General features: G+C 39.4%; 1 protein-coding gene and 1 pseudogene across 1 annotated transcript; one reads left to right on the forward strand and one right to left on the reverse strand.

Annotated features, from left to right (window-relative positions):
• Positions 1–800: 800 nt before the first annotated feature.
• ALKAL1 (ALK and LTK ligand 1) lies at positions 801–17,336 on the reverse strand. Its single transcript, XM_059392847.1, has 4 exons — positions 17,147–17,336; positions 3,754–3,807; positions 1,941–2,021; positions 801–865 (listed from the first exon to the last, which is right to left on the reverse strand). Exons 1-4 carry the CDS (start codon positions 17,334–17,336, stop codon positions 801–803), a joined length of 390 nt encoding a protein of 129 aa, XP_059248830.1.
• On the forward strand, positions 8,949–9,038 carry LOC132014771 (U6 spliceosomal RNA; annotated as a pseudogene).
• Positions 17,337–27,743: the final 10,407 nt, after the last annotated feature.

The following is a 27,743-nucleotide window of genomic DNA, read 5'->3' on the forward strand; positions in this document are numbered from 1 at the left end:
TCCATCAACAGATGAAAACCTGTTTCTTTAAAGAGACTTGTCCGTGGTGCTGAAATACTGACCCAAAAGTGTGTTGGCTTTGTTCTGTCCCGGGAAAGAACTACTGAGTAGAAAAATCTCTAGTGGGAAAAAAGATCCTTCAGTTTCTTGTATAGAGTCTACTTTTGTAAATAAATGTTATATTTTTTTAGGTTATCCAACTACTTTATTGTCCTAGGGCTCCTAGGGTAATTTAGTCAGAATGAAAATTCTGACTTACTATTTCACTCTGGCAAAGTATAAGCTAGAGCAGATGATTACATATTCATCATATTTTTGATCCCTTGCTTTTTCCTTTACTCTTCCAATACCTTATTTCTTTTTGTTATGTACCCTACATAAACCAAAATTTTAGATCCCAGTGCTACTTTTATTATATCTTTTGACCAGTTAAGAAAAGGTAGAGCTTTATATAGCTTTGTACATCTAATGTCTATTTGCATAAGGCTTCTGCACAATAATAATATAACCCCAATAGATGAAATATTTTTAAAAATCACTCAAGACTGGTAAGGCTGCCAAAAAGTTGTTTATTTTACTTAATTTAATCACCGTTGAGGGCATTTTTAATTAATTCAATAAAGCAGTCTGAGCATTTAAACAAAGCTTTAATACTAAGTGAAAAATCCACAGATTAAGTTCATTAGGTGTTGCTACAATCAGCTGCCTGGCTTTCTAAATTGTTCAAAATTTCTTCAGAAAGCTAGCTGATTAAACAGAATAAGAAAAATAAATAAATACATACTCATAGGGAAAGTCTTCTAGGTCTGTGAGCACAAGGGACTCACTGCTAATCTTGTTAGCAATCTAGCACATCTCTTGTAATCTACAAAAAACATTTAAGGGAAAATTATGCATACAGTTATTATAAATGTGGGAAAACCATATTATTATTATCACTAATTGAGAATGAGAGCTAAGATTTAATAAGCACCCAACACAACAAATGCTTAACCTGGGTTTTCTCATTAATTCTCATAACACAATTAGGTAGATGTTACTGTTCCCTCACTTTAAAGACAGAGATGAAAAACCAGCATCCAAATGTCAAGAATCTCATAACTACTGAGTAGTTTGAGTTCAAAGAGTAAGCTTTCTTCACTATGCTGTGCTACGACTTAGTTTGCTTTGATTCCAGTGTGATTAATTTCCCTTAGTCATTGAACACAAGCAGTTTTTGAAAAAAATTATAACAATTCTGATTCAACTTCCTGAGTAAAATTAAACATACTTCAAATGACCAATCTAGTTAAAAAGAAACAAAATGCTTAAAATCCGTGCACCTTAAAAGGGAAGTTGAGGTTTAGAAAGGAATTTAAAAACAGCCAACTGAGTTACCACACATGATCCCAATTTGGGCAGTTTCAATAATAACATTTAAATATTACATTTGAAATTACTAACTTTGGTGACTTAAGTGTCCAAAAGAATTCATTAGAGCCACATTTAAAACACTATGCTATAATTATTCAGAACAATCGGTCACTCATTGTATAAATGATATGAAACTATTTACTTTAAAATAACTGAAGAGGAAATTTTGACTTATTCTTCATGGTCATCTTATTTTCTTTCTCATTTATATGAAGAGCACTTCATGCCAAGGAATTTGAAAAATGAAAAAAGGCATAAATCCTGACAAACATTTCAGTCCTTAAGGAAATCTGGCTATTTTCAGATTTGGATATAGTCCCAATTACAATTCAGTTTCATTCTTTGCACTCTCAACAGCACACACAAGCCTTCATTTAAGTACTGTCAATGTTATAAATAACATCTCATACATTGTTTAGTCTATCCCCAGACGCAGACAGTTGAAGTTTAAAATTGCATGCATTTATTGTTGCATAAAGATTTTATTTTAATGGAAAAAAAAAAGGAAACCTATCCAAACTACTTACAAGCTGGTGTTGAACAATCCCTAGTGTTGTGATAGAGTCGATGGAAATGTTTGCTACATTCAGCTGAAAATGTGACTGGCCCTATTAGGAAAAGAACGTTTATGATAAACATCGGCATGTTTTCCAAACAAATTTGCTAGTACTTGATGGCTGGAAATAATACAACTGTAACTTAGCATCCTTCCATGCCCTTAAAAGAACTTGTCTGAGAATACTTCTCCTTACCCTAGCTCTGTGGGAGGTAGTAAATTGTAATCTGTGAAAAAGCTCTGAATTCATTACCAATTCTCACCATTTCACATATTGGAAACTTCAGTTTCTGAAGAACTCTTTAGAATAATTAAGAGGGGAAAAGCTCTAGATAGAAAAAGAAATTGTACAAACCAAATCAAGTAGATGTGAAGAATAAAAAATAAATATCCTCGTTCCCACTTTCTGTTCTTCAGGGTTTTTTTTAATATAACAGGAATTAGTGCTTATATACAGAGACATTAATTCCATTTTCTAATTAATTTGTGTCTTGTTAGTGTCAAGGACTGTAGTAAAGTGAGCAGGGACTTGAGGCTTCCCTTATTTATTGCCACAAACCCAGAGAATTCCCACCAAAACTTATCCCTACATCTGTAATCTGATGTTTTGGAAGTGGTAGAAGGGCTCACAGTGCTGTGAACAGAGTGACTAGAAACGCTAAACACTGGAAAATTCCTTACACTTGCTAGGGTGGGTCTTGGTTTAAGCTCACAACCATCATTCTCAGATTAATTAAATATGGCCACTGGTTTCTTTAAGTGGGAAAACCATAATTTTCCCAGCTTATAGGCCTGAGATGTAAAACAGCGAAAGGCAGCTGGGATGGTTAGGAGCAGTCAGGCAATAGCAATGGTGAAGGTGGTCGTGCTTGATTCACAATAATTTAATGAATTACTAGAACTTGAGGCATAATGTGATTCCCAATGATAAGCAAAGTCGATAAAAAGAAAGAGAATGTCATAAGACAGTATTTCATCTGTGCTTAGAACATGGCATATGGGGACGCCTGGGTGGTACAATCAGTTAAGTGTCTGACTCTTGGTTTCAGCTCAGGTAGAAATCTCAGGGTCATGAGATAGAGCCCCTGTCAAGCTCGGACCTCACTGCAGAGTCTACTAGTCTACTTAAGACTTTCTTTCCCTTTTCTTCCCCACCCCAGGCTTGTGTTCTCATTCTCTCTCTCTCTCTCAAATAAATAAATAACCTTAAAAAAAAAAAAAGACATGGCATATGAAAGTCTGTCTTTTTCCCATTCAAAAAAAAAAAAAACTTCTGTTGCCCCCATTGCCTAAGAAGCATGACCTAAATTCCTTAGGATATAAATCGTTTAGAATTCTTCACAGTATGACTCCAACCTACCTTTTGAGGCATACTTTTGTCCAGTGGCCACACACACCCTTACCTAAACTTACCCCACAGTGTATCCACACCATCTACCTGTCCTGCCTCCAAGCTACCATGTTCTCAAAGAATTTCTTCTCATCCAGGAAAATGTTATTCTCCTTTAGAGCCCAACTTAAATGGGCACCCTACAAGCTTTTCCTGGTAGTTTTTGGCAAAATTATTCACTTTCCGTGCATCCCTAAAAATATATATATACATTTCTATTATTTACCAAGATCTGGTTGATATTATTATTAGTGCAATTTAATAGCATTTGTCCACTTTCCTAACTGGACTGTTGAGCTTCTTACAGACATTTATCTTCATATCCCTAATGCCTAACAGTAATTTGTATACAAGCTTTTTATTTAATTGTATCACTGATAGATTTTGTGCTTACCTGTGAAATGTTTTATGAATTTGTCTTTTAAATTCAAATCTCTTGGGAATATTTCTGAAAAGAAAAAAAATTACAATTTCTTAGATGCATTTCCACCATTAAAAATATCCTTATAAATAGTCTATAATGACAACCACCTAACACATGAACTCATGGAAGTTCATGCAGCTCATTCCAAATCTGTATCTCTGGCTCTGACCATTCCCTGGAGCTTCAGACCTCACCCAGAGCTCTACCACTCTAACTGGGAAACTTACAGACCTCTCAAAAGTGCATAGCCAGAACTGAACACCTGATTTCCCTAAGACCCCAGACCTGTTCCCTGCCCCCCACCCGCCATGTTCCCTGTCTCATACAAGGCATCACTCCTTACTCTTTGCTCAACCCAGATATCAAGAAAGTATGCCTGACTTTCCTCTTTCCTTCTCTACTATATACACACCATTACTTAATTTTATATATTCCAATGCCAGAAATTACCCAAGACCCATACACTCTGCTTCTTCTCGTCCCAAGCCATCATACTTTGGTCATTATCCCTGTGCTGCAGCTCCCTGATGGGTCTTCTCATTCCTCTAACCCACTCTCCCAACAGCAGCCAGAAAAAATGAGGTGAAATAATCTCCAGTTCATGATACACTCCCACTTTAAGGGGATTTGCATTTTTTAAGATTTTATTTAGTTTTGAGAGAGAAATTGAGAGACAGCGTGAGCACAAGTAGGAGGGTTAGGGGGACAGGGAGGGGTAGAGGGAGAAGCAGACTCCCAGGTGAGCAGGGACCCTGATTTGGGGTGTGATTCTAGGATCCTGGGATCAGGTGCTGAACCAAAGGCAGACACTTAACCGACTGCACCACCCAGGCACCTGGGGTTTTGCATTTTAAGTAAGTGAAAATAAAAAATCAAACTACATCTCACACTTCACTTTGTACTCCCTATAAGCAAAAAACACAATTTATAAAAAAAAAAAAACAGTTTGGAATATACACAACTCTTTAAGAGGAAAAGAAAACAGAAACAAATAAAATTTTGAACCCAATTTCATTGACAGCTACAGATTTAAACTCGCAATGTCCTTTTTATAGATTGACTCTTGTGCCTGTCAAACATCATATGAGTTTTAATAGGGGCATAATAAGTGAGTCTGAAGGACCACACTGATTTGTGTACCTCGTTGAGATAGGTAGTGTAAAATGAAGACATAGGAATTCTAACAGCCCTTTACATCCTAGAGTTAATGAGGAGTGTTTAAGAGTGCTTCCTTGCGTAGGGAGCTCCCTGCTCCTAGCAGCCCAGTTCTGAGTCCGGAGCAGCACTGTTAGGGCGACAGATGTGCAGCTGGATTCGAGCTCTCCTCCCACTGACAACAAAACAAACATCTGAACTTATGAACCATCCAAACTAATCCAGAAAAACAAAGCAATAGGAAGATATAAGTATTTCTTTATATAAATATTTTGGTGCTCTCATTAATTATATTCCAGACTGAACACAGGTCTTTCCCCAATACCTCTCTGAAACCAAGCGTGGCAAATTGGCTCCTGGGAAGTCAGTACTCCCCAATTTATCTGGCAAGGTAGCTCCTCTGCCCCTTTCTGAGCTGAGTTAGTTGAGTACAGTTGGAGTTCTATGGCTAAAACATGTTCGAAGACTATGAATAATTCTAGTTCCAAAAACATTTTCAACTATGATTTTTTAAATATTTTTAAATTTAAATTCAATTAATTAACACACAACATTAATTGGTTTCATAGGTAGAGTTCAGTGATTCATCAGTCTTATATAATACCCGGTGCTCATGACATCACATGCTCTCCTTAATGTCCATCACCCAGCTACTCCATCTCTCTACCCTCCTCCCCTCCAGCAACCCCCAGCTGATTTCCTATGATTAAGAACCTCTTATGGTTTGTCTCCCTCTCTGGTTGTGTCTTGTTTTACTTTTTCCTTTCTTCCTCTATGATCCTCTGTTTTGTTTCTTACATTCCATATATCAGTGAGATCGTATGATAATTGTGTTTCTCTGATGAGGCCTGGCACAATGATAACACTCAGGAGGACACCCCTCTTCTACACTCCCATAGCACACTTTCTAACTTCCTCTATAAAGGCAATTTTCAGATTAGCATGATAGTGAACAATGCATGAGTCTGTCTCCACCACAATATTGTGGCTTCTTGAGGAAAGGTACAATGTCTTGTTCATCTGCAGGGTGTACAACACTGCTTTGCAGATGGGTCATCTGGCAAATGTTTAAGGAATTAAAAGCTGAGAGTATAATCCTTCAAGTAGCTTGTTACCTTTCAAATGAAAACAATCATGGTCTTGCTTGAGCTCAGTATAGGCCACCAAGAAAACCACACTTTAAATACACTTGAATTTTCATTTCAAAGTACAAACACAATTTAGGAACATAAAGCAGACTGACTTAAATGAAACAGAAAAGTGATATTTAAGTTGACACTTAAAGTGATAAGCAAGAGATATCTAGGTAAGAGATGGAAACATCACCTTAGGCACCTCCCCCAAAAAAAGAAAAAGAAAAGAGAAGGGAAGGGAAGGGAAGGGAAGGGCAGAAAGAAAAAGAAGGAAGGAATGGAAGGAGGGAGGGAGGAAGAAAGAAATCTCTGAGGAGGAAAGGATGACACTGTGTTTCAGGTATTTAAGAACTGTCCAGGATGGCTAAAAGAGGAAGAAGGTGAGGGAGAGAAAAGTCAGCTGAAGCAACAGACAAAGGCTTCGGAGTGGCTCAGTTGGTTGAGGATCTTCCTTGGGCTCAAGTCATGATTCCAGGGTCCTGGGATCAAGTCCTGCACTGGGCTCCTTGCTCAGCAGGGAGCCTACTCCTCCCTCTCCCTCTGTCACTCCTCCCTGACTCATGCCTGTGCTCTCTCTCTCTCTCTCTCTCATACATACACACACGTAAGCAGCAGACATAGATGCCCTTATAGTCCTTTATAAACTTTGTCCTTAATTCTACGAGTGATGAGAAGTCAAAGATTAGGCAAGGGGATGACATAGTCAAGATTCACTCTTAAAAGATCATAATGCCCAGTATGGAGGAACAAGATACACACACATAAGTCAAAAGGTTTAGAGATAAGCTATTGTATTTCCAATGAACAGCACTAGTGTCAGGTGTCAAATTCTGCCCTATGCCTATTTTCGCATATAAAGCTTTATTGGAACACAGCCATACTAATTTGGTCACATGTGGTCTATGCCTGCTTTCGTGCTATAATGCAAAATTGAGTGCTTTCTGCAGAGATCAGAGAGTCCACAAAACCAAAATATTTACTATCTGGCCATTTCTAGAAAAAGTTTGCCAATGTCTGCTTGGTAGCACACTCCTATTTGTACTAAAACTGTAATGGTGACTGCAGAAAGGCAAGAAGTAAGATTCTGGGGGTGGGAGAAAAGAGGTATTTTTCAATACATATTTATTATTAATTTTAACTTTGAACATAAATCTGTATTACTTTTTCAATTAAAAAAAAAAAAAAACCTAGTTGATTTTGGGGCACCTGGGTGGCTCAGTGGGTTAGGCCTCTGCCTTCAGCTCAGGTCATAATCTCAGGGTCCTGAGATCAAGACCTGCATTGGGAGGGGTCTCTGCTCAGCAGGGAGCCTGCTTCCCCCCACCCCCCCACCAGCCTCTCTGCCTGCTTGTGATCTCTCTCTCTCTGTCGAGTATATAAATCAAATCTTAAAAAAAAAAAAAACTAGTTGATTGAAACTGAATTTGTATTTAATGTTAGGATGCACCTATGATAATTTTGGATCAACAAAATACTACTTGAGAAATCAAATAGAAGAGTATCACACCACAAAAGATTAGTTGATTGATATCTTATGGAAAATGGTCTTAAAAAGCAATCTTCAGGGCACCTGGGTGGCTCAGTGGGTTAAGCCACTGCCTTCGGCTCAGGTCATGATCTCAGGGTCCTGGGATCGAGTCCCACATCAGGCTCTCTGCTCGGCAGGGAGCCTGCTTCCCTCTCACTCTCTCTACCTGCCTTTCTGCCTACTTGTGATCTTTGTCAAATAAATAAATAAAATCTTAAAAAAAAAAAAGAAAGCAATCTCCATTACAGAAATATAAGTCACATATGTGATTTCAAAGTTTTTAGTAGCCACACCTTAAAAAGTAAAAAATAGGTAAAATGTATTTAATAATTTATTTTGCTTAACCCAATATTCTAAATGTTATCCTTTCAACATATATTCCCTGCTTTAAAAATATTAAGATATTTTACATTTTTTTATACTGCTTTCAAAATCTGCAGTGTATTTAACAATTATGGCACATCTCAACTTGGACAAGCCACACTGCGAATGCTTGATAGGCACATGAATTGAGTAGGCTACCATGTTGTACAGCACAAGTCTCAAATGCATGCTTCATTCTTCTGGTATCTAACAACAAGGTATAAAAGATTATATACATGGATGGATTAAAAACAAAAGGATCTCCTCATAATGCATGACAAGTATCCCCCAAATTACTATCTCACTACTCTAATTTGTGAAAATTTCTAGTTATTATTTAACCAAAACAGCTGCCAACTGCCACTATTATCAATTTTGTTTACAATAATATTTTTATGAAGAAATTTGAAGATTTTATTAATCTTTGATAAACCTTTTATAAATCTTTTATGAAGATTTGCATATACATGTGTGTATATAAATGCTGACAGGCTTATCTCTCATTCCTACTTCTCATGTTCAAAATGAGCAGAGATCGTGCTCTTATCTGCAGCATATACATATATGTATTTTTTGAACTATCACCCTTCGAGGGTGACTAGGTTTTTCATTCATTTATTTATTTATTTTTAAAAGATTTTATTTATTTATTTGACAGAGAGAGATCACAAGTAGGCAGAGAGGCAGGCAGAGAGAGAGGGGGAAGCAGGCTCCCTGCTGAGCAGAGAGCCCGATGTGGGGCTCGATCCCAAGACTCTGGGATCATGACCTGAGCCAAAAGCAGAGGCTTTAACCCACTGAGCCATCCAGGTGCCCCTATACATATATTTTTAAAGATTTTATTTATTCATTTGACAGAGATCACAAGTAGGCAGAGAGGCAGGCAGAGAGAGAGGGGGACACAGGCTTCCTGCCAAGCAGAGAGTCCCGATGCGACACGGGACTTGATCCCAGGACCCTGGCATCATGATCTGAGTCCAAGGCAGAGGCTCCTGCAGCATTTATATTAAAACTGGGACAGTACAGAGAAGATTAACAAGGATGACAAACAATTTCATGAAGTGTTTCATATTTTTATTAAGTCAGAGAGTGACAAATACTGTATGATTTCACTCATATGTGAAATTTAAAAAGCAAATTCATGAAGTGTTTCATATTTTTATTCAGTGTGACAAGTACTGTATGACTTCACTCATATGTGAAATTTAAGAAAAAACAAATGAGCAGAGAGGAAAAAAGAGAGGGAGGCAAACCAAAAAACAGACTCTTCACTATAGAGAACAAACTGATGGCTACCAGAGGGGAGGTAACCCCTCTGGTAATGAGATGGAGAGCAGGTGCTGTGATGAGCATGAGGTGGTGTATGGAAATGTTGGATCACTATATTGCATACCTGAAACTATTATTACACTGTATATTAACTAACTGGAATTTTTTTTAGAAATATATTCTTTAGTTAGCATATTGAGGAATACAAAAGGAGTATGTATATATTTTACTTTTTTGACAGTCTGACGACCTTTTTAAAATTTTTTTGCATCCTTTTTAAAATTTAAATTCAACTAATTAATATACAATGTATTATTAGTTTCAAAGGTAGAGTTCAGTGATTCATCAGTCTTATATAACACCCAGTGATCATTACATCACATGCACTCCGTCATGTCCATCACCCAGTTACCCCATCCCCCCATCCGACCCCCTCCAGTAACCCTCAGTTTGTTTCCTATGATTAAGAGTCTCTTATGGTTTGTCTCCTCCTCTGATTTCGTCTTGTTTTATTTTTTCCTCCCTTCTATGATCCACTGTTTTGCTTCTTAAATTCCACATATGAATGAGATCATATGATAATTGTCTTTCTCTGATTGACTTATTTCACTTAATACAATACCCTCTAGTTCTATAATGAGATATCATGTCACACAGGTCAGAATGTTTAAAACTAACAAGTCAGGAAAACAGATGTTGGCAAGGATGCAGAGAAAGAGGAACCTTTCTATACTGCTGGTGGGAATGCAAGCTTGTGCAGCCACTGTGGAAAACAGTATGGAGGTTCCTCAAAAAGCTAAAAATAGAGCTACCCTATGAAGTAACTGGAATTTTAAAAAATGTTTAAATGACCAGAGATCATATGGAATAATAAAAAAGTCAGAAGCCAGAACAAATAGAAAACAAAATAATAGAAAACGTTTAGTGTTCAGTTTTACCTGCATATAAGTTAGTATCTTACCATAAAGATAATTGCTCGGACTTGATTGATTCTTTACAAAACCACGTTAATTGATCCTTTGCACCTTATTAGGTACTGAGGGGCATTCCTTCATTTTGTTTTAAGCTAGCATTTTTCGATACCTAAATTGAAACGTTTGCTATATAGTTCCTTGAATTATCACTTTCTTTATTTAGAGATGACACAACTATTGTAAATGTATAAAAACAGTTCCATTTTCAAAAATGAAAACTAACCCTATTATATCAATGTTCAGAAAATTGCTCATGGGAAATATGGGTATTTGAAAAACATGGAAATTTATTAAATATTTGAAGGGAGAAGCTGATGACAAACATATTCAAGCAAGCAATATCTTTAAAAAATACTTTTAGGTTTTTTTAAATATATAGTCATGGGGAGCCTGGATGGCTCAGTCAGTTAAGTGTCTGCCTTCAGCGGGTCATGAACACAGGGTCCCAGGACTGAGTCCGCATCAGCTCCCTGCTCAGCTAGGAATCTGCTTCTCCCTCTCCTTCCCCCTCCTCATTCTCTCTCTCATACTCACTCTTTCTCAAATAAGTAAAATCTTTTTTTAAAAAATACACTCTCATAAAGCATGTACTCTCTTCTGTTCTTCTAAAATTACATGTTCTTATAAAATTACATAAAAAGTATGTATTTGTAAATATGATTTTACATCATACCTCTTATTAGAGTTTGAGATTTTTAAATAAAGAGATTAACCTCTTTGTATGTAACCTTTGGGGAGGCCTAATGTTATTTCAGCTGCAAATTATATCATCATCTGAGCTTTCAGCAAGTTTTCATCACTTTGCTGGTGGAGGGCCTTGCCTCAGTGCCTCAGTGTTAATGGCTGCTGATGGTCTCCATCAGATTTCAGGTACACTGTCAGATGTGTGAACAGATGTGCTCTCATCTGAGTTTTGTTTTTCCATTTCTAGAGCACAGCATAATTCACAAGGGGCCCAGGATTTTCGCAGTGGTAGAGGAGCATTCACTTCCATTTAAAGTCACCATCTGCGTTAGCCCCTAACAAGAGAGTCGACCTGTCCTTTGAAGCTTTGACTTTTCTCTAGCTATGGAAGTCTCAGATGGCATCTTCTTCCATCTTCTTCAGAAGGCTGTTTCATCTACACTAAAAATCTGTTGTTTAGTGTAGGCACCTTCACTAATGATCTGAACTAGATCTTCTGGAGAACTTGTTTAGCTTCTATATCACTACTTGCTGCTTCACCTCACCCTTTGATATTATGCAGACAGCTTCTTTCCTTAAATCTCATGAACCCACCTCTGCTAGCTTCAGACTTTTCTTTTGCAGCTTTTTTACCTCTCTCAGCCTCCACAGAATTGAAGAGAGTTAGAGCCCTGCTCTGGATTAGGCATTGGCCTGGGGCTGTTTTGCCTGGTGTGGTTTTCTATCCATATCATTAAAACTTTCTCCATATGAAAAATAAGGCTGTTTCGCTTTCTTACCATTCGTGTGTTCACTGCAGTGGTGCTTTCCTTCAAGAAGGTAATTTCCTTCAAGAACTCTTCCTTTGCATTATTTATTTATTTGATAGAGAGAGAGAGTGCACAAGCAGGCAGGGCTACAGGGAGAGGAAGAAACAGACTGAGCAGAGAGCCTGACATGAGGCTTGATCCCAGGACCTGGGGATCATGACCTGAGCTGAAGGCAGATTCTTAAGGAAAGGTGCCCCTTTCCTTTGCATTCACATCTTGGCTGACTGCTGCAAGAGGCCTAGCTTTTGGCTTATCTCAGCTTCTGATGTATCCTCCTCACTAAGCTTAATCATTTCTGACTTTCAATTTAAAGTGACAGAGCTGTGACTCTTCCTTTCACTTGAACACTTACAAGCCACTGTGGGGTTATTAATTGGCCTAATTCCAATATGGTTGTGTCTCAGGGAAGAGGGAGGCCTGAGGAGAGGTACTAGCAGTCTGATAAGTGGCCCCTTCCCACCGTTCTGCCCTCAAGTCACCTTTCCTTGTTCTGTGTCATTTTACTATGTGCTGGGCTTTCCCCCGGAATCCCCAGGTGCTGAGGTAAAGCTACGCTGAATGCGGTGGCCAATACAATGTTACCAGAATTGGACTCCTTCAAAACCAGTACTGTGCGATGCAAATAAATGCTAGATTTTAAAAAAGAGAGAAAGAAGGAGGAAGGGGGGAACAGACAGGAAGAAGAGAGAAAAGAAAGAGAGAGAAAGAAGGGGTGGCGTGAGAAAGTTTGGCTAATAGGTTTACATAAAGCTCTACATACCACAGGTCTTCATAGTTCTTTATTTTTTAAAGATTTTGTTTTTATTCATTTGAGAAAGAGTGAGAGAGAGCATGAGTGGGGAGAGGGTCAGAGGGAGAAGCAGACTTCCCGTGGATCTGGGAACCCGATGTGGGACTCAATCCTGGGACTCCAGAATCACGACCTGAGCTGAAGGCAGTCGCTTAACAAACTGAATCACCCAGGCGCACCCCCACTTTTTTTTTTTTTTTTTTAAGATTCATAGTTCTTGCATAGTGCTTCTCTAACAAGTATTGAATGGCGATGCTCCCGAGGCTGGCAGACCAAGGAAGACTTTTTTTTTTTTTCACAGATCATCATTCAGACTCATGGGAAAATAAAGCTATGGTGCTGTGGGTACATGTGGGGATAAAGGGTGGACAGAGAGCTATGGAAAGAAAAGTGTGGCTAGGGTTGTGGAGACCAGTCAGGAATTGTCTCTGTCTCAAAGAAACGTCCCAGAAGATTCTGATATACCACTTTTCTCCTCCCCACTGTCCTCAATTAAAAATCTCTGGTAATTCCAAAAATTCAATTACACAAGAATCTGCCAAGAGCTTTTTGATGCCGAGGCATGGGCTATACTCAGAGATTTAGGATATCCAAGGTGAACACGATAATTACATTCAAAAACTTGCCTCGCAGTTGCTTCCGAGGTATATGGCCTCATTCGAAGATCCACTGCCCTAGAAGGCATTAAGGGCAGCAGATGTTGTGTTGTCTAAACTTGGTCATAAATGCTAAGAAATGAGCTCATGACTCAGAAATGGCACAGATTAAATCATAAGTTCTAATCAGCCTTTGAGGGCAAATAAAAAATCAATTCTTTTACTTTTAAAGTTAATTAAAAATTTTTTCCATTTCAAAATTTCAGTTCCAAAGAAAAAATGTTCTCCTAAAAGTCAATTGCATCTAATGAATTTAATAGCCTACAGGGCATTAAAAACTGGGTAGTCCTCAGTTCCAACTGCAAGAGGTTTATATCCAGATAGTATAATATTATACTATACAAATATAATCTATGTATATATTTTATACATATTATATGCATAAACTAATACAAGTCACAATATGAGGAAAGTTGTAGGAGAAGAAAAATTCTGTCTTGTGTTTAAAGGGGAAAAAATCATTACTGAATGAGATAATCTAACCAATGAGGTTGACAATAATTCCAGATAAATCCTATTTTAATAATATTTTAATTTTATTAATATGTATAAAACTATACACTTTCAAACATGATATAATGTTTTCACTACTATTTCCTGGTAGCTTATGTTGACAGAGAAATAGAGTTGTAATAAATGGCTAAACTCCAAGACATGTTACTTCCCACTTCAGTGATGTTCTTTTTTTTTTATTATTATTTTATTTATTTGTATGAAAGAGAGAAAGCACAAGCAACGGGAGTGGCCGAGGGAGACTCTGCAGGACTTGATCCCAAAACCCTGGGATCATGACCTGAGTCCGAGGCAGCCAGTTAACCGAGTGAACCACCCAGGAGCTCAATGATGTTTTCTTCAATAGCACACACAGGAGGGGAACACAGACTTTGAACCAATGACCTAGCCATCACTTTCTGTCTTCTGCATGGCAACAAAGATCCTAGAAATCGGAACACTTTAAAGCTTATTTATAGCTATAAAAATGAAGTCCAAAGGAAGGGGAAAGATTATAAAGGAATTTTTAAAATCCTAGTTTTTCTTGCCAATTTTATGATTGAAAGGCAGACTCCTAGGACTGTACCATTCCAAGGAAAGAGGAGGAGCCATCATATGTGATCCTATCAACTTCCACTCAGAATTTCCCCTTAGCAGCTAGGTGAATGATATCCTACAACAGTCACCACTCAGAAATACTCTGAAGGGCAGAAGTTCATTCATGTGAGCTCACTCTGGCTCCTCATAATGAGTGTTCTAGTGATAACACTTCCCAAGTGCTTAGCAAAATATCACACATCACCTTTGCTTCTTGACTTTTTCTCGTATTATTGTTTTTCAGTGAAACAAACACCTTCCAGTAACTTTGCAAATAAAATATGTTAAATATTTTACTCATCTGCAAAACAACAAAAACAAAAACCCACTGTACTTCCTTCTTGGTGATATGCAGAATAAGGAAAATTATTTTTATTATTCTTGTGGAAGAAATTTTACTCAGCTGATAGGTCTAGCTAAGTGAGCAGCTATAATAGTAACAGACTGGAAATAGAAGGGATTTAGGTTGTAACACAGTTATGCACACCCAAGTTCCATCAGAACTGTGGGGATGGTTGCAAAGTAAATTCAGGATTTCCATATTTTTGAACACGGAACAAAGATACCAGAAAGTAACAGAGCCAAGGAGGATAGACAGAATTCGGAGAGATGAGAGAAGCACATTCTTGGAGGCTCCAAAGTAGCAGAGGCAAAGAACCGGCTGGTATCTGTAAGGAACAGTCTGAATCTGTGTCTGAATCAGTGTGGCTGGTACAGGGTGCCCTCTGTGGTGTCCGGAGAACCACAGAAGGCAGAGGGGCAAGTCACAATAGGACTGGAACGTCCTGCATCCAAGAGAAGTTAGAGCCTTCTTAGAAAACCAGGAAACACCACTGTAAATCTGTGACTGGGGAGAAAAGATCTGTGAAATGAAATTGGTCTGAAATACTGTGTTAACATTAATATGTCTGTAGTTTGGGCCTTTCCCCCATTCTTTTTCATTCCAAAGTAACATCTCCTTCTCTGAGATGTTAAAATCAAAACCAAATGAAGACCAGCCTTGAAAATTCTCTGAGCAGGGCGCTTGGGTGGCTCAGTCGGTTAAGTATCTACCTTCAGCTAAGGTCATGATCCCAGGGTCCTGGGATCGAGTCCCACATTGGCCTCTCTGCTCCTTGGGAAGCCTGCTTCTCCCTTTCCCACTCCCCTTGCTTGTGTTCCCTCTCTCACTGTGTCTCTCTCTGTCAAATAAATAAATAAAATATTAAAAAAAGAGAGAGAGAGAGAGAAAGAAAGGAAGAAAATTCTCTGAGCAGATCAAGTCAGTTTTGTCATACAAGCAAAGCTTCATTTAGCTTATTTTGTAAGGCTAACTTGACCTGGGTCATCTCTTGCTTATGCCTCTAAAACTCATAAGCAAAACTTAAACTGTTTGCCAATGTCAGTATCAGGTAACTACCAACCAATTCCCAAGCACTTAATTGTAATGCTATAATCAATCACTATGAAGAATAAATGGTCACTGCTTTCTCACTATATAGGCTGCTTTATAACAACAAAGCGCCTGGCATGCAAACTCTTTTTGGTGCATCCCCAATAAACTTTTACTAATTACTATTTTGGCCATTCTTTGGTTTTACTTTAGCTATTTCTGAACTCTTAACAGAGATAAATATTTAGGCTCACAATAATTTCAAGTCCATATACATGAAGGATGTGACACCACTGCTGTAGTCACCCCCAGAGCCTCCCCTCCCCTCCTGAGAACTCTGGGCTTGCTAGTCACCCTGGAAATCTCTGCCCTGGCCCAGCACCAGAAGCTCAACAACCCACCTCAGCTTCTGAGGCCCTGGCCAACACCTCCCTCTGCTTCCTCTCTGGCTTTACCTGTGCACAGCCTTTCTCCCTCCACACCCAGAATGTGACAGAGCACAGACATCTGGCTGCCTGCTTCAGTAGGTGGTCTCAGCCTGGCATGTAATAGGCACTCAGTGAAAGTTTGTGGAGGAAATAAATATGTATTTCTATCACAACCACTACGGAAGAAAAATGATACTAAGTAATCCCTCTTTGCTTTATTAAAAGTGAAATGTGAGGCAAGAGAGTTATGAGGTGACAGCAAGGCAGCCAACTGGGCTGGTCCCCAGGCAAGCAGATGGCCCCAAAGAGGGTCACTTCTGCTCCAAGCCTAGCCCGTGGCTCTACCTGGCTCTGTATGGCACAAGCTCTAAACAGAGACAGGTGTTCAAAGCTTCTCTATTCCTTGCTTACTACCTTTCTTCCTGCCCTGGTACCCTGCACTCTTGACTGCCCCCTCTGACCTCATTGTGCCCTATGATTTTCGCATTTCCCAATCATACTGGACTTCTCTACCTTGGGGCATCTCAGGACCCCTATATTGGCTATTTTTTTTCTCCCTCATTTTTCCCTCCTCCCCTCCTTCAGCATCTAAGTAGACAGGGACCTGAGTGCCCAGAGCTGATTTAGGAGCCCAACCTAGGGAAGGTCTGTGTGAACAAGAGCCAACTCAGCCCGCTCAAAATTAGCGGTTCTTTAACCATCCCCTGAGGCCAACTTGAAGGGGAAAGCAAAGGGGGCATTCCTGAGTCTGTTCAGGCTGTGTCTGTGTGCTCAGGCAATGCTCACTGAATGCTCAAAACCCAGGAAGACCCAGAATGAGGCACTGTCAGATACAGAACCTGTGCACTCTGCCTGGACCAGCTGGGGTTGAGCCCCATGGGTTTCAGCTGCTCCACCAGCCTCCTGAAACGGGCTTCTTCACCAAGGAAGGGACACAACACTCCAGTTCCTTTGCGAGACGGGGTTTTTTGCTACTTAAATCTCAACAGTGCTAAATCTAATAAACTCATTACCTCTTTTCCTGAAAACCGGTTATCTTTAGAGATGGTCTGTTCTCTGCTCTGCTTAATTCCGCCTTCTTAAATCCCTGCATCAGAGCAAAGGACTGCTTACCGGCGCTCCGTGAGGCGCTGGGTGCCCGGCCGGCTCTGGCCGCGGGGAGGAAAAGCCACGACTTGGGTTCTTGCTCCGCGGCATATGCTCCCCTGCCACTCCGGGGCCTCCCGTGGGCCCCGGGCAGGGGCAAAACCAGAACGAGCAGGAGAAGCGTGGACAGTGGGGCTCCTGGCTTAGCTGGCCGCATGTCTGGGCGCGGAGGACCCGAAAGGAAGCTCCCAGGGGCGGGTCTCGAGGCAGGTGCGTGTGCGCTGACTGGGAAGTCCGCGACCCGGCGGTGGGGCGGTGTCCCGGCGGCGTCCGGCTGGAACAGAATCGGTACTTAGCGGGCGCTGCTGATACCTGCGCGCCTCGGTGTCTCTGGGCGGGGACGCGGGGCGGAGCGGCGTCTGGGGACTTCAGAGGTGTCCCAGGACACAAAGCGAGTGCGAGCACAAGGGACTTCCCGGCACACCCGATCCTCGGACTGTGTCCTCGGGGCTCCCTACAGAATGGCTCTACGGGCCGGGACACCGGATCTTGATTCAGATTCTGAGGGTAAACAGAACCCACAACTTCTAGGTCGGGACGATGGAAAGCAGAGCATGGACTTGGGCCGCAGTGTGCTGAGACTGCTATTCCAGGGGCGGAAAGGTACTGAACTCACTTTCTTCACCTTGAATCCAGCTGCGCCTGGAGGTGCTGGCTGGAGCGACCAAACCGGGTGCAGGAGGACCATCCTGCTGCGAGCGCGGCTTTGCCCCGGCGCGAGATTGCCTTCTCCTCGTTGCAGGGGCAGAGCTGAGGACCCAGGAGGCTGGCCCCGCAGAACACCCACGCCTAGCTCTCCTAGCTCTCTGCGGGGCTTGCTCTGTGATTCCCTGGTTGACTTCTACTACAGATGAAGTCATCCAGATTTACCCCTGCGCCCAAGACCACAGAAGACTACTTTTTTTTTTTTTTTTTTTTTGGACATAAAGTATTCTCCAAATGTTTTGTGGAATGTTTAACATAGAAAAATGAGATTAAGTCCACTTGTTCTAATTTAAATAAAGTGGGCATCTCTAGATAAAATTGTGCTGTGTAAATTACTGTGATTTTAATTATTTCATTAGCCCGATCTATTACTTTATATTAAGTATAATGAGAAATGTTTAAGTTACTCGCTAATCAATTGACTGCTAGTTATCTTCTCGGATGCAGTGTGATAAAGAGCAGAAAGAGAACCGGAGGGAATAACCACATGAGACAACTGCCCAGTGTTAAATTCTCTTACAAAAAGATCTTGTTAATCACAAACCCTGAAAAACAATCCCAATGTGTTCAAATAATTTTTCTGGACTTGGTATTTCTAACCTGTTCCAGGGAACTGGGGAAACATAGGAAACTTTTCAAGAGCCCTATAAAAATCCTGCTGATGGAAACTTTATATAGAGAAAGTTGTTACACTGGTGAAGAATGCCCCTTCCATTCTCTTTACTGTTAAGCACAAGAATCTGGGGGATGAGAATGATTTTCACCATAGGAGACACAGAAAAGCCCTCTTAGAAAAATATATAGAGAGAGTTTCGGAAGGCCCTAGTTAGGTAGAATAAGTTCCTCCTTATAGCTTTACTCAAGTGAAATAAGAAAACATGGGAAGTCCATGGACATTGACAAGCATTTCAAAAATTTACTTTAATTAGAAATACAGTAAGTTAGCAGCCACAATGAAAAACAACTGGGAAGATACAAGGTGAAATAATGCTGATAGAAGTGATACAGAAGTAACAATGAGTAATGAACTCCAAATCAACTACCTATCAGGAGAATGTGGGGGAGGGGGTCCATTTGTTAAAACTGATGAAACTACATTGATAGTGTTGGGTCGGTGGCTCAGGGAATGCAGGAGGAACAACAGAAATGACCACCAGGCCGCCATCTTCCAGCCCCCTCCCCTCTCTTCCTCAACCCTTGACTCTCCCACCAAAAGGATGTATGCCCAGGTCACGTCTCCATAGGTAACCCCATACCTATGCAGGAAACAGAAGTATCAGGACCACCCACCCCATACCCTCCGATCACCAAATACCCTACCATATATGGATGTGAGCCCATGCCCTGCCTTGGCCCAATAAAAGACCCCCGCCGACTCCCCTTTCCGGAGTCAAGGAACCTCGCTGGAGGGTGCCCACCTCTCCTGGTGTGACTTTCCTGGCTCCCCTTCTCCTGAGCCCTGAAACTTCGCCAGAGAGCGCCTTTAATAAATCTTGACTTGTGCCTAACTCGCCTGGTATTGTGCATATCTCACCTATAAAACCTTACAGATAGATCATTATCACCAAGAGAGTATGGTTTACATTAGTGTTTACTTTTAATGCTATACGTTCTATGGGTTGGACAAATATAGAATGACATGTATCTACCATTTTAGTATTATATGGAGTAGTTTCATGGCCCTAAAAATCCTCTTGGTCAACCTATTCACCCCTCTCCCCCATCCAACCCTGACAACTATGGATCTTTATACTTTCTCCATAATTTTGCCCTTTCCAGAATATCATATAGTTGGAATCATACAGAGTGTAACATTTTCAGATTGGCTTTCTTCACTTAGTAATATGCATTTAAGTTTTTTCCAGGTCTGTTCATAATTTGATGGATCATTTCTTTTTAGCATTAAATAATATTCCATTGTCTGGATGTATGACAATTTGTTTTTCCATTTGCCTACTGAAGAACTTCTTGGTTGCTTCCAGATTTTGATGATTATGAACAAGGGAAACATCTGTCTCCAGGACGTTGTTGAACATAAGTCTTCAATTCCTTGGAGTAAAAGCCAAGAAGTGCAATTGCTGGATCATACAATGAGAGTTGTTTTGTAAGGAACCACAACTTGGCATTCCTTCCAGCAATGAATGCGGGTTCCTTTTGCTCTACATGCTCTCAAGCATTTTGTGTTGTTAATTTGTTTTTTTAGTGTGTAAAAGAGGGGGAATGTGTATAAAAGGGTACTTAGACAATAATTAATGTTTTAAATAAGCCAATATTTAACAGTACACATGTTAGAAATGAGTTTTTAAGCCTCAAATCTTATTTTTTATAAATAAATCAAACAGCTTAAGTTTCTCTGAATATTTAACACCAACAAACCCTATTCAATGTTTAAAATTACAATCACAAATTTAATATATTTCATTCTCTCAAACATTTGCTTTGGTAGGAGAGAGAGGTGAAAACATTTAAGTTCTACTATTACACAATTTCAATTATGCAATACAATTATTCAATATGATTTCTACTCACCATGTTATACATTAGATCTTCAGACTTTTTCATCTTATAGCTGAAAGTCTGTACTCTTTTTATCAGCCTTTTACTATTTGCTTCACCCTCAGCCTCTGGCAACCAGTTTTCTACTCTGTTTCTATGAGTGACTTTTTTAAAAATCCCCATATACATGATATCATGCAGTATTTGTCTTTCTCTGACTGGCTTATTTCACTTAGCATCACGTCATCAGTGACCATCCATGTTGTCACTAACAGCAGGATTCCCTTTGTTCTTATAGATGAATAACATTCCATTGTGTATATCTTCCTTATCCATTTATCTGTTGATAGACACTCAGGATGTTTGCTTATCTTGGCTTTCATGAATAATGCTACAATGAACATGGGAATGCAGCTACCTCTTTAGTATCCTCTTTTCATTTCCTTTAGGTATATACACAAAAGTGAGATTGCTGGATCATATGGTAATTCTGTTTTCCATAGGGGCTGCACCAATTTACATTCCCACCAATCCCCCAAGTGTACCAGTGTTCCCTTTTCACCATATCCTTACCAACATTTACTATCTCTTGTCTTTTTGATCATAGCCATACTAACATGTGAAGTGGTATCTCATTTTGATTTGCTCTTCCTTGATGATGAGTGATGTAGAGCAACTTTTTAATTGGTCATTTGTATGTCTTCTTTGGAAAAATATCTATTCAGTTCCCTTGCTCATTTTTTTAATTGGGTTATTTTTTTATTGCTGAATTGTGTAAATTCTTTGTATATTCAGGGTATTGACCCCTTACCAGTTACGATTTGCCAATATCTTCTCCCATTCAGTAGGTAGCCTTTTCATTCCATTGGTGGTATCTTTTGCTTTACAGAAGCTGTCTAGTTTGTTGTCGTTCCACTTGTTTATTTTTGCTTTTATTGCCTTTCCTTTGGTGTCAAATCTAAAATATCATTGCCAAGACCAATGTCAAGGAGGATTTTTCCTATGTTTTCTTCTATGAGTTCTATGGTTTCAAGTCTTACATTCAAATATTTAATCTATTTTGAATTGACTTTTGTGTATAATGGGAGGTAGAAGTCCAGTTTTGCTCTGTTGCATGTGGCTGTCCAGTTTTCCCAACACTGTTTTTTGAGGATACTGCCCCTGCCCCATTGTATATTCTTGGCTCCTTTTTTATAAGTTAATTGACAATATATTATTAATGATTATTTCTGGGCTCCCTATTCTGTTCCATTGATCTATGTGTCTATTTTTATGCCACTACCATATTGTGTTGATTACTATAGCTTTTGTAGTATAGTTTGAAATCAGGGAGCATGATACCTCAGCTTTGTTCTTCTTTCTCAAGATTGTTTTGGCTATTCAGACTTAACCATTTTTAAAATAAAGAATTTTAAAAAGCATAAAAATTGAAAAACTCATTGCTACACTTTCCCAAAATTGTTAATAATATAAATGTAAGTTTTAAAAAATCATTACCTCTTTATACATTTTGTATCTTCTTGTATAACAAAGTTGTTTTTCTTGACTAAGGGGAAATAGAAGTCATACTTCAGATCAGCTAAGATGATTGATTCAGCAATATCCGAAAGAAATTCAGAATCTCAATTTAATTGTGAATTCAGGGAAGAGACAAGGATTGTAACACAGAAAATTGGAAGAAAATTCAAGACAATTAAACTGTGCAGAGCGGGTTATGGAACCAGGCTACTTTTTATTATAGTAATAAAAACTTCTAGGCCCATTTCTCTTTAGAACTTACCATATTATATTTCACTCTTGCCTTTTTTTCCTTTTTAACCATGATCTCTTACACAACTTTTTTTTCTTTTCTTAAAAGATTTTATTTATTTATTTATTTGAGAGACAGAGACCACAAGTAGGCAGAGAGGCAGGCAGAGAGAGAGGAAGGGAAGCAGGCTCCCTGCTGAACAGAAAGCCCGAGGAGCAGCTCCATCCAGGACCCTGGGATCATGACCTGAGCTGAAGGCAGAGACTTTAACCTACTGAGCTACCCAGGTACCCCATCTTACACAACTTTTATAAAATAATTTCCTTCACAGATCTTTTACTGCCTATATTAATGGAATTTTGCAAACATACGTATCCCAGGCTACAAGATGTTACATAATATTTTAGGTTTGATTGGAAGTTACCTTCATTCCATACACCCATGATTTGAATTGAGTAACATACAATATGTTCTGTCAATATAAATGAAGAATTATGTATGTTTTTGCCTACCTCTTTTGAGTCACATTAAAAATTTATAGTAATTTTCACAAAACTATTCTATTTTTTGATGTTCGAACAAAACAATTTGGTCAGCTGGAACCTTGTAAGTCATCTCCTTTCTCTTTGACACTCTACAACCATCTGTGACGTGTCAAGCATCCTTACTCTCCAGCTCCAACAAAGATGTCCAGGCCTGTCTTGATTTCCCTGATTCCTTTCAATCGGGGAGAGACATTGAATTGGCCACTCTCCAGGAGATTTTAGTAGGGATGAGTGTCAGATTCTTCCACATGACAAAACATGGCACGTGGGACGACACATCAACAGGGTATCAAAGATCTAAGTTTTAAAGGTCATGAGTTCATGAGGTTATTTCCAATTTTAACATTAATAAGTCTTTCTTTAGAATCATTTTTAAAATGTGTTTTTAATTTCCCCTTCTTAGCTGCCAGCACTTCAGAGTTTTCCTTATATGTGTGTATGTATTTGTGATTCATACAATTATATATAGATCAAAGAAAAGAAAGGGTCGGGTGAAAACAGTAAGGCCTCTCATAACTTAAATGAATACATGATAGGCATATTTATGAACATTTACAACATTTCCTTTAACTGGTTTTATGAAAACGTGCAATTTCTACAAACATGTTTCAGAAGTGTTTTTAATTAACAAGTCTGAAGTTAATGAGTTACATTATGGACAGTTAAAGGCTCTATAATAAAACAATCAACAAAAAACCCTTATCTCTATACAAAATGTCAGGAAAATAAACAAAGACTCTGTAACCTTATGATAAATGTGACAGCCACTGTTGTTTAAAATCACTGAGTTAGACTAAGCAGTCAGGCAACACAAGGCTTTCTGTTTAGTATGCAGAATGGTAAATATTCTGTATTTCTTATCATCTTAGGAAAGAGAAAATACTTTGCAGCCTAGCATCTAAATAAAGAAAAGATATTCAGGGCTGAGGAGATTGGGAAATTGCTTTCCCTCTGTGAAAGACTCCTTGTCCATACTTCACTTTTAATCAAGGCCAGAAAAGAATTAAAAAGTATATTTGTATGACACATTTCCCCTTGGTGATATAGGCTCCTGATTCCATGCTTATCTCTGCTAGAAGAGGTACCAAACTAGATTCACGGTACTTAAAAACACAAGTGATAGTAATGTACATTCTGAACACATGGGGATTCTTTAAATGGGGAATCTTGTTGACTTATTTCCGAATAAGAAATACAATCAGAAAAAGCTTTGATTTACAAATGTTAGTGCACTTCTCTCTTCCATGTTTAGTCTGAGCTCCCTTTACATCACTTTTATGACACTGAATCAGTTAAGTGGCATACTAAGATGATATGAGAAGAAATGGGTATTATTTATAATTATCATGCAAGCGCATCATAGTGCATTTTATTCACATTTTTGAGCTGAGATACTCAGACACAAAGAAACAAATTGTTATATTCTTAGGTGAATGTTTGAATCATTACAAACTTTTATAATATTTATGTCCTATGTTGAGCACACCTAAACGTGACAAGTGATTGGGTGTAATTCAAAAAATAAAAGACTAGAATTTCAAAGTATTTAGTGAATTTTTATTTTATTTTTTTAAAGATTTTATTTATTTGTCAGAGAGATGGTGAGAGGGAACACAAGTAGGGGGACTGGCAAGCAGAGGGAGAAGCAGGCTCCCTACTGAGCAGGAAGCCCGATGCTGGGCTCAATCCCAGGACCCTGAGATCATGACCAGAACTGAAGGCAGACACAACTGACTGAGCCACCCACACATCCTCTTAATGAAATTTTAAATGTACAATGTTATAAAAGGCAAAATGAGTTATGAGAAACCCTTCTGATCTTGAAGTGGAAACAAGGTAGTCTATGTTGGACTGTGCTTAAAATAATAAAAATCAGTCATCGTGCATGGTACCAGCAATTTACCAAAGACCAGGGGCTGTTAACTCAAGTAGAGCAGAATATAAGTAACAGTCTAATGTTTTAGTTCCAGAAAATGGGCTCCAAAATCAGTCCACTTGGATCCAAATTCCAGCTCTACCACTTTAAAGCTGTGTGACCTTAGGAAGCACCCATCTCTTCACCATCAACAGGAATAATAACCCACTTTAAGCGATTGTTATGTTTAGGTTAGACTTCATTTTGGGCTTCTTTTAAAATAAATACAAAGGTAAAAATTTCAGGACAACCAGTGGACAGCTGCCATTTGGTCTCTATTTTAGCCTGCTTAGTTAACTGCTCACAGTTTTCAGTTCTCTGCTGGTGCATTAAATAACATTTTCATTTCTTTGGATAGATCTGGATCTTCTACTTTTGAGGAGGGAGTCACAGAAGGCTTTGACTGCAAGCACTGTCTGCTTTCAAGAAGGGAGGTGTTCCTATTCTAATAGCATTCATACGTCTCAAAAGAGTGCACCTGGCTTACCACTTGAGACAATTAACTGTCAACCCTATTCATTGTAAACACCACTGGAGCCAGATTGAAAGCTCTCTTGGGTACCTTGGATTTGCGAAATTTCCTTTCAGGCTACACCTACAGCTTCGCTTCCATATGTGTCCTTTTTGATGGACCTCATTCTGCCACCCGTCAGCCAGCAACAAGCTAAATAAGTCCCTCCAAATTCTCCCTTCTGGGACCTCACACTGTACTTTTTGAATAAGTATTTAGTAAATACTTAGTTCTGTACTTAGTAAATACTGTTTCTCCTAAGATATATCCTAAACTTTTCCAGCCTGCAGAAGGACTATTTACTATTCACTTCACTCAGTACTTTGAGCAGAGCTCAAAAATGTATTTTGCTGGGTGCCTGGGTGGCTCAGTGGGTTAAGCCGCTGCCTTCAGCTCGGGTCATGATCTCAGGGTCCTGGGATCAAGTCCTGAATCGGGCTCTCTGCTCAGCAGGGAGCCTGCTTCCTCCTCTCTCTCTCTGCCTGCCTCTCTGCCTACTTGTGATCTCCCTCTGTCAAATAAATAAATAAAATCTTTAAAAAAATGTATTTTGCCACGGGCTGATTCCACAGAGTAAGAGAAATCAGCATCATTCTTGCCAGTATACTACAAAATGTTACTTTGGATCTAGGGCAACCTTAGAACGAGAATCTTCTTCACCAATAGGTGGCACTGGTGTTTTAATTTCTAGGCAGATTATTGTAGCAGAAAAGCAGTAAACTCTTAAGAAAGTCTGATCTCGTTTTCCATCCCTGCATTGCATTTCTGATTTTCTTCTTTTTTTTAATTTTTATTTCTTTTCAGCGTAACAGTATTAATTGTTTTTGCACCACACCTAGTGCTCCATGCAATCCATGCCCTCCCTAATACCCATCACCTGGTTCCCCCAACCTCCCCCCCCCCCCCCGCCCCTTCAATACCCTCAAGTTGTTTGTCAGAGTCCATAGTCTCTCATGGTTCACCTCCCCTTCCAATTTCCCTCAACTCCCTTCTCCTCTCCATCTCCCCATGTCCTCCATGCTATTTGTTATGCTCCACAAATAAGTGAAACCATATGATAATTGACTCTCTCTGCTTGACTTATTTCACTCAGCATAATCTCTTCCAGTCCCGTCCATGTTGCCACAAAAGTTGGGTATTCATCCTTTCTGATGGAGGCATAATACTCCATCGTGTATATAGACCACATCTTCCTTATCCATTCGTCCGTTGAAGGGCATCTTGGTTCTTTCCACAGTTTGGCGACTGTGGCATTGCTGCCATGAACATTGGGGTACAGATGGTCCATCTTTTCACTACACCTGTATCTTTGGGGTAAATACCTAGTAGTGCAACTGCAGGGTCATAGGGAAGCTCTATTTTTAATTTTTAAAGATTTTATTTATTTACTTGAGAGAGAGCATGAGTGGGGGTGGAGGGGTTGGGGGAGTTGTAGTGGCAGAGGCAAAAGGCAGCTCCCCACTGAGCAGAGTCCCTGGATGAGGGACTAGATCCCAGAACTCTGCGATCATGACCTGAGCTGAAGGCAGAAACTTACCAGACTGAGCCACCCAGGCACTCTCCCGCGTTGCATTTTCTATCAGCCTCCAGTATCCTCACAATCTTTCTCAGCTCTGTCTGCTTCTGCTGCCTGAACACTTGGAACAGCTTTCTTGGCTCTGCTTCACAGTTTTCAACTCTCTTCCAAGCTACCCCTAGAATATCCACTGAATCATATTCTGGCTGGCTCAGTCGGTAAAAGAGGAGTCTCTTGATCTTTGGGTTGTGAGTTCAAACCCCACGTTGGGTGGAAATTACTTAAAAAAATAGCTGATCTGATCATGTCAGTTCCAAGCTTAAACCTGAAGGGGCTCCCCATGGCTTACAGTGCCAAATCCAAACAACCAATGGTTTGAGATGGTTTGGTTTCTCAAACTGTCATTGTTTACAATGGTGGTAATTAAAAAACAAAACAAAACAAAATTAAAAAACACTTTTATTTATCCATTTGAGACAGAGAGAAAAAGTGAGCTAGTATAAGTAGGGGAGAAGGGTGGAGGGAGAGGGGGAGAGAGAGAATCCTAAGCAGATTCCCAATGAGCACAGAGCCCAACCTGGGGCTCAATCTCATAACCCTGAAATCATGATCTGAGCTGAAATCAAGAGCTGGATGTTCAACTGACTGAGTCACCCAGGTGCTCCAAAATTTAAATACTTTTTAAGGACTATTTCCTTGAAGATGTGTCCTCTACCCTTGGGATATTTAAAACAAGAGGGGAATCTACTCAGTGAAAGAAAAATGTCAAATGGTTTTGCCTTCATTTTTTTAAATCTGTCACCAAAGGTACATCATTGCTTTGTGAAACATGAACCACAACATTATTGAATGATCACCATTTTCTTTATATCAGTCTATGATCAGCTTTTATTAGCTTGGTTGACATCCTGACTTCTGACAGAGAATTGAAAATCTATGTTAAGTTCATTAACTTGACACTTCACAGTGATTTAGATACGTGGCTATACTAATCCATTGCATGTTAGTTTTTATAACTTTCAATCCAGAAGATAAACGTTTTGACCTTGTCAGATAATCTTTTTTGCAGCTTAATATAGGAGTTCCTACTCTTCTCAAACTCTAGTGTTTTAAGAACCACCCAGGG

Source organism: Mustela nigripes, chromosome 3 (assembly GCF_022355385.1).
Source record: "Mustela nigripes isolate SB6536 chromosome 3, MUSNIG.SB6536, whole genome shotgun sequence".
Classification (NCBI taxonomy): Eukaryota; Metazoa; Chordata; class Mammalia; order Carnivora; family Mustelidae; genus Mustela; species Mustela nigripes.

Bases quoted from the DNA above. Each gene is read 5' to 3' on its own strand.
- ALKAL1 (XM_059392847.1), bottom strand. From the start codon at position 17,336: ATGCGGCCAGCTAAGCCAGGAGCCCCACTGTCCACGCTTCTCCTGCTC. The intron at 2,022-3,753 runs GTAAGCACAAAA...TTTTCCTAATAG, and splicing joins ATTCATAAAACATTTCACAG to GGCCAGTCACATTTTCAGCT. The intron at 866-1,940 runs GTAAGTAGTTTG...TGTTTTTTGTAG, and splicing joins GGATTGTTCAACACCAGCTT to ATTACAAGAGATGTGCTAGA.